General features: G+C 36.2%; 1 protein-coding gene across 1 annotated transcript; it reads left to right on the top strand.

Moving 5' to 3' along the window:
• The first annotated feature begins 378 nt into the window (after window positions 1–378).
• Window positions 379–3,347, top strand: LOC120354144 (probable serine hydrolase). Its single transcript, XM_039440478.1, has 2 exons — window positions 379–573; window positions 2,770–3,347. Exons 1-2 carry the CDS (start codon window positions 439–441, stop codon window positions 3,055–3,057), a joined length of 423 nt encoding a protein of 140 aa, XP_039296412.1. The 5' UTR covers window positions 379–438; the 3' UTR covers window positions 3,058–3,347.
• Window positions 3,348–8,047: the final 4,700 nt, after the last annotated feature.

The following is an 8,047-nucleotide window of genomic DNA, read 5'->3' as shown; positions in this document are numbered from 1 at the left end:
GTGAGGATCAGCAACAGTTTTCTCTTATCTTTCTCCACTGCCATTATAAACGTGGACCTCACTATAGACACTCTGAAGCCTGATGTTTTTGCAAAGCCGTGAATATTACCCCGCGAACCATACCTTGCCTGTATGCCGTTTCAAAGTTACCGAGGCAGAGCTACGGGACGCGTTTTGTACTCATTATCTATTTGTGCTAACCCATTGCTAACCCAATTCTTCAATAACTTTTGTTAATTTTCCGGTAATTGACAGATTTCTGAAATAAGAGGGCCTGCCGGAAAGTAGTCATGTTTTCATGAATGAGTCATTCATCTATTTGTGCTAACCCATTAATTACTCATAGTACTTTTGTCTGTTGATTTTCCATTAATTGACAGATTTCTGAAATACGAGGGCCTGCCGGAAAGTAGCCAGCCCCGCTATGAGTACGACGAGATGGTGCAGATAGCAATGGATGCCCACAATGGATCGCTGACGAAGCAGAGTTGCCAGACTATGATGAAGCGAGGGATGCAGCCGTCGCGGCAAAACAGTCGAGAATTTATGTTCACACGGGATCCACGATTGAAGGTCAGTATTATATCACAGAGAAAAGATAGCATAAAAAGATATCCCATGGTTTGTAGGATCCATTCAAAGTTACATTTACATTACATTTATTACATTCCTTAATCACATCATCAAATTAATGATTGGGAGAGAATCAACAGGATAAACCCAAAACGGTTCCTCTCCCTAATTTTGATAAAAATAGTTGAAATGAGGTTATGAGAACACTTTTATAAAGATCACAAAAATTTACAGTCAAAAATATACATTATACTAAAAAATTTGTATCTCGGTTGATCAGAAAGATGAAACAAATTATTATTACACTTGAAAATGCATTAATAAATTGAAAAATATTGAAAAACTTGATAAATTTGAAGCCAGAATCACATAACATTCACTATCAGCATATGATCATACAAGTTGGAAGTTTTGTATCAAATTATGGTGTTGTGTATCAAGTTGAGATAATACTGTATCATGTGAGGTGATACTGTATCATGTGAGGTGATACTGTATCATGTGAGGTGATACTGTATCAAGTTGAGATGATACTGTATCATGTGAGGTGATACTGTATTAAGTTGAGATAATACTGTATCAAGTTGAGATGATACTGTATCATGTGAGGTGATACTGTATCAAGTTGAGATAATACTGTATCATGTAAGGTGATACTATATCAATGGCAAAACCGGGATCCACAATTATTGAAGGTCAGTTCATTTTCACTGTTTCTGAGGTTAGATTCTTGGCTAATGTTAGCTTTATTCCATAGTTGGAGGTAGAAATATTCATAAACTCTTCGGATACAATTTAAACAAAAAATTTCGAGTGGAAAAGATTGAGCATGAAAATCTCTACAATTAATGTTCAATAACATTTTCACCTAAAATTGAAAATTAGCTCGAAATTCGAGGAAATAAGATTATTCAATTGCAAAACTGTTGGCAACTGTTGATTCTATTAAATCATTCACTATGAAGAGATAGCAGATCTCGTATGTCTGCAGCGCTATTGTCCTGTCACCAGCTGGCTCATATCTTAGAATAGTAGACTTGAGATGCGCGTGAACACTAGCGTCAGTTGTCAATTTTCATAACGGCAAGGAAGTTGTGTCACACCAGATTCAAGATTCAAGATAAGATTCCAGTCGACGGTTTGGCATTTCTCTTAATGTTTAAATGTTTATATGTTGCGCATTTACGGCGAAACGCGGTAATAGGTTTTCATGAAATTTGACAGGTATGTTCCTTTTTTAATTGCGCTTCGACGCATATACAAGGTTTTCGGAAATTTTGCATTTAAAGGATAATATAAATGGAAAAAGGAGCCTCCTTCATACGCCAATATTAGAGTAAAAATCGGACTATAGAATTATTAATCATAAATCAGCTGACAATGATTGAAATACAGCAATAGACTGGCTTCTCCACACATCTGTGTGATCACTTGTCAGTTGATGATGAATAATTCTATAGTCTGATTTTCACTCTAATATTGGCGTATGAAGGAGGCTCCTTTTTCCTTTTATATTATCCTTGAAATGTAGAATTTCCAAAAACCTTGTACATACGTCGACGCGCAATTAAAAAAGAAACATACCTGTCAAATTTCATGAAAAAAAATAAATAATTTAACAAATTAAAATGTTTAGAAAAAATCCTAAATAAACATAGAGCTTTCTGTCCTATCGTACCGTGACGTGTCGTCCCGGAATGTGAGTGTGAGCGCTGTTATCAGGTCTGGCTGCAACTGTCTACAACGTTGATGGAAACATACAATTTTCAAGATGTTCGATGTTTTTGAACGGGTAGTATTATAGTCAACTGTCTACTAACGTTGATGGAAAGATACATTTTCAAGATGTTCGATGTTTTTGAACGGGTAGTATTATAATCCACTAGACAGCTGATTTATGATGAATAATTCTATAGTCTGATTTTTACTCTAATATTGGCGTATGAAGGAGGCTCCTTTTTCCTTTTATATTATCCTTGAAATGTAGAATTTCCAAAAACCTTGTATATACGTCGACGCGCAATTAAAAAAGAAACATACCTGTCAAATTTCATGAAAATCTATTACCGCGTTTCGCCGTGAATGCGCAACATATAAACATTAAGAGAAATGCCAAACCGTCGGCTTGAAACTTAGACCTCACTTCGCTTGGTCAACTAGTTTAATTAATCGATTGTTTCCAATTTCTGTCGACAGGTGGCAGGTCTAGCAATGTTCTCGAAAGACCAGGTTTACGCCTACGCCGACAAAATCAGCTGTGAATACCTCAACATACGCGCCAGGCCTGGGATCACATTCGAACTGCCCGAGGTCTACGGGGAACTACTAGACAAAATCCGGAAGACTTCAAGAAGGTTCGAGTATCACGAACTCAATGGAACCCATCACCTGCATATGAATGAGGGAAGCAGGGAGGAAGTAGCCAAGGTTATCAGGGAATTTATTCAGGGAAAAAAGGTGACAGTGTTGTTGAGAATGGTGTAAACGGTGAGGGGATATGCTAGGGATGGATCAAGGGATAAAGTGTGGGAAAGATGAATCAAGGGAGAAAAAAGTTGATAAGAAAAATAAAGGGATGAAAGTGAAGAATAAAATGGTTCAAGAGACAATCAGAAAAACATCCCTAGTTTAGAGTGAGAACATAGAGAAACAATAGCATAAATAGATATCCATGGTATAGGGCGTTTATGTCGCAACTTTTACTGTTATCTCAAGCCGATTTTTACCGTTTTGACCGGGTAAGAGTGTATGAACAGCAAAATATGAGAGACGACCAGCGTCATAAAGCTTCACAGGAAAGAACTACGTGAACTATCGGCTTGAGATAGCAGTAAAAGTTGCAACATAAACGCCCTATACCATAGGATATCTACTTACGCTATTGTTTCTCTATGGTAGTAGTGTACTAACTGAGAGTATATCTGATGTGATATCTACAGTAAAATATATCCTCACCATAATTTAGAGTGAGAATATAGGCATAGAGAAACAATAGCGTAAGTAGATATGCCATGGTATAGGGCGTTTATGTGGCAACTTTAACTGTTATCTCAAGCCGATTACTGTCGAATATTGTCTTTTTTTACTGTTTTGACCGGGTAAGAGTGTATGAACGGAACAATATGAGAGACTACCAGCGTCATAAAGCTTCACAGGAAATAACTACGTGGACTATAGGCTTGAGATAGCAGTAAAAGTTGCGACATAAACGCCCTATACCCTGGGATATCTACTTATGCTATTGTTTCTCTATGGTGAGAATATAGGTTATAGACTCAAATTGTATGGATAAATACACATGCAAAGGCTAAAAATAAACTTTCTACTGACGATATTTTTCAAAGTTTTTCGATTTGTATATCATCAAGCTATCAAAATTAAAAAGTTTTCTCAAGAAAACATTTTTTTCCGATCATTATTTTTCAAGATATGAGCGCCTTAAGTTTTAATTTTTGGGACAGTACATTTCAAATTCGGTAGGAGATAAATCCATGAGGATAAATTCTTCATGGTATTTATTTATTTTTTTATACAATTACAAATCATATGAATTTGATCGGGATAGAACACCAGGCATTGCCCAAAACTATTCTGTTCCCAAATTTTGATAAATAATAAAATGTCCGAAAAATAGGTTATGTTCTTACTGAGGGAAGGTATTATTGATTAAATAGAATTAAAATCTTTTTAAAATATCAATTTTTAAGAAAGTTATTAAATTTACCAAAAGTAACTCAACTAAAAGTTATTTTTGGTCATTTTTAGTAAATTGAATAACTTTCTTAAAAATGGATGTTTTCAGATAGTTTTTGTTTTATTCGTTCAACAATACCATGAAGAATTTATCCTCTAGATCTCATGGATTTATCTCTTACCGAATTCGAAATGTTCTGACCCAAAAATTCAAACTTCAGGCGCTCATATCTCGGAAAGAATGATCGAAAAAAAATGTTTTCCTGAGAAAACTTTTTCATTTTGATAGCTTGATGATATACAAATCAAAAACTTTGAAAAGTTTATTTTTAGCCTTTGCACAACCTTATAGCCTAAAAATACAGTATTTTGTCGTTATATTTATGTTGAATAAAAAGTTGTATTTATCTGAAAGATTTAGTGCCGGTTGCTCAAAAGCCGGTTAAGTTTTAATCGTGGTTCAAGATCCATCAGAGAAGCCGGCTTTTAAAAGAAGTCATCTCTGATTGTATCGTATGTACTTAACCATGATTAAAATTCAACCGGCTTTTGTGCAACCGAGCCTTAGAGTGATATAATAAGCTAATTAAATAGAAAAAAATGTAAATTTACAATAATATTAATTGAAGATGGGTTCTATTTTAGTCAAACGTGATAGTACTTACAAACTCTGTTAATTCTATAGTGAGGTCCACGTTATAATGGCAGTGTTTGATTAACAACGGTATTACTATCCTTGTCTATCATTCAACAAAGTGGATAGCACTATCTCTTTCTCGCTTTCCTCTGTTGTCAGATCATTATTTAAAAATGTGGAATTGATGATTAACAAAATATTTCATCTTGATTATGAAAATACATTTTCGCCACACTGCACAGAAAGCAGCTGTTTTCCAGTCCCTACGTAGATCTGAAAGACCTTGTTTGCAGACGACGTCAGAAACGGGTTTCTTTTCCGGGCTAAGCCAGAAAGTTGTCTCTTTCCAGCCGCTCATGGAAGTAGTTAATAAGTCATCCGCTAGATCGGGCGAGTGGCCACTTTCATCATCAGCTGAAGTAGCCATGATTTCAGTTCCAGTTTCGAATCAACTAATTCACTTCGCAACCAGTTTTATTCAATTTTATTGTTGATTAGTGCATTCCGAATTTCAAAAATGCTTGAAGATGACTGTGGTATTCCAAGTGAAATTTTAAAAGAATCTGAAATCCTGACTGCAAATCTTCTACCACTAAAATCAGAGATAGGTACATAGCTAACTAAGTATCTTATTTTGTATTCTTTTTTATTTGTCAGCAATACCTGTCGTGTGGGCGAAAAATACGTTCGCACCACGGGCAAATAGTTATTTGTGCATCTAGGGACTAAAGTGCAACTTTTTCTCCCTGAGGGAACTGTTGTCGCCCGATGGCGTAGCCGAGGCGACAATTTCCCTGAGGGAGAATAAGTACTTTAGTCCCGTGATGCACACAACATTTTTCCTCCACCTACACCAATACCTATAACAATGAATAATTTTACTACATCTTCACGCTTTCACACTATTTTTTTTAAAAACAAAATTTAGCTCACCTCTGATAATAATTTGTTGATAGTTGCTAGTTGATAGTTGATAGTTTATAGTTTCCTTATGAGTCACAAAATTCCATGTCGCGTATTAACTATTATATATAGATAGTTTATAGTTTATAGTATAGATGATGATTGTTGATAGAGATGATTGTTGATAGTGTAAAAGCCTACTTCTGATAGTAATTGTTTATTGTTATTGTGCACCCATCACAATTTTGAAAGACCGTGTTCGGGGTTGATAGAACAGAACTGGATTGAAACTGGTGCGTTGCAGCCACTGGCATAGGCCTAGTTGAAGTGTGATCAACATCGCTGGAACTGGATTGAAGCTGGTGTGTTGTGGCCACTGGCATAGGCCTAGTTGAAGTTTCATCAACATCGCTGGAACTGGATTGAAACTGGTGTGTTGTGGCCACTGGCATAGGCCTAGTTGAAGTTTCATCAACATCGCTGGAACTGGATTGAAACTGGTGCGTAGCAGCCACTGGCATAGGCCTAGTTGAAGTTTCATCAACATCGCTGGAACTGGATTGAAGCTGGTGTGTTGTGGCCACTGGCATAGGCCCAGATGAAGTGTGATTTAAATCAATGTTGCTTGTTGTTTGGTTCAAAATCCTGTTTGCTGTTTGTATTTTATTTCCAATTGATTCTTCAATATAGCCTTCGGCGACAGTAGTACTCTTCCATCCGCCATGTCTTTTAAGCTGGGTCATTGTTCCTCCAGCATTAACCAGCAAAGTAGCTGAAGTCCGCCTTAGAGCGTGTCCAGTATACAAGTTAGGATTGGAAGTTGTAAGTATTGTGCAATACTCATGGGTATTTTTCCCAGGGAATTTTTCCCCATGGCTTGATTGTAGCATCTCCCATTTTTAAAACTTAAAAATAGCCGGGGTGATTTTGTTGTCTTTGGTCTTAAATTTAAATACTTTCTGAAATAATATAAGTAGTCTATGTCTCGTTGTGTGCCATTGATCACAGTGAAAACACGTCCCTTGTTGGTTTTAGAATCAGGTACATTAACTATGAGAATTGAATCTTTGTCCTCAATGTCACTAACAGTCATATTGCACAATTCACCCATTCGGCAAGCTCCACAAATACCAAAAATCAAGGCTACTTTTTTCAATAAGTATTGTTCATCTGGAGCATTTAACAGGAATTTATTTACCTCCTCTTTGGTGAATGTTTTAGACTTCTTAGGTTGATAGCCTACATTTTTCTTTTTCAGAAAAGCACCCACTTTCGTAAAATACTGATGTCTATGTTGTGTTTCACAATAATTGTTGCTTTCAACATTGAATAAATGGTCCATAAATAACTTGGGCTACATACCTGTGCTTGTTGTGAGAGGTAAACAAGGATTACGTTTTCTGAAATTCTTACTGTTCCACCACAATTCTTCTTGCACCATTCAACGAATAAATCATATCGCTTGATGTATAGTTCCTTTGATTTTTCCGGAAGCAAATTTTCAGTTACATTTTCAGCTTCGTGTCGAATGTTCGGCGGAGTTAGAACAAACTCCTCATCACTCTCACTTTCCATTTTATAAAAACGAAAATAACTTCTACAATACCGGTAGCGGATTTCGAAGATCTTAGTAGGTAACCAAGAAAAAACATAACCTGCAATCTTGTTTTCTGTGCAGACACGCTCAGTCGTCTCTGTTAAAGTGGGTTTTCGTTTATGCGTAAATGCCGTCGTCGACCATGACAGGGAGAGAATCTCAGATTGGGTAGATTTCAATCTGTCTACATAACTTAAAAGATTATGTTAAATTATGTTTTAATGGAGCAGGTTGAGCTTATACTTTTTTATACTTTTAAATGGCAATATTTTGATATTATTGAAAATGTTTATTTCTTTATTAATAAAGACAAATAATGAAAAAGTTATTTAATCAGCTGTTTTAGCACACTTGAAATTTGGACAATATGAATGTCAACAATGCTTGCCGTCGTCGACTGCGGAAAGTTCGCATAAACGAAAACGTACCTTTAGATGAACGCTCTCGTAGAGATGCCGATGACGTTAGAGGTGTGTACTTTTTCATATCCACCAACGGTTGAACATAACCTAACAATCGAAATAGAGCTACTTATTTCCTAGAGCTAAAATATTCCAAAGATCGAAATAGAGCTCTTTTACTTTTCCTCTACCGACCACGACAGTGTTGCCACATTCCTCATTCTTCAATCGCGGCGTTGTCGG

Source organism: Nilaparvata lugens, chromosome 14, assembly GCF_014356525.2.
Source record: "Nilaparvata lugens isolate BPH chromosome 14, ASM1435652v1, whole genome shotgun sequence".
In the NCBI taxonomy this organism is placed as follows: domain Eukaryota; kingdom Metazoa; phylum Arthropoda; class Insecta; order Hemiptera; family Delphacidae; genus Nilaparvata; species Nilaparvata lugens.
The sequence above is the reverse complement of the archived record's forward strand: the minus strand, read 5'-3'. Positions and strand labels throughout refer to the sequence as shown.

Excerpts from the sequence above, each read along its gene's own strand:
- LOC120354144 (XM_039440478.1), top strand. The coding sequence starts at position 439 with ATGGTGCAGATAGCAATGGATGCCCACAATGGATCGCTGACGAAGCAG. Across the intron at positions 574-2,769 it reads CACGGGATCCACGATTGAAG|GTGGCAGGTCTAGCAATGTT; the intron begins GTCAGTATTATA and ends TTCTGTCGACAG.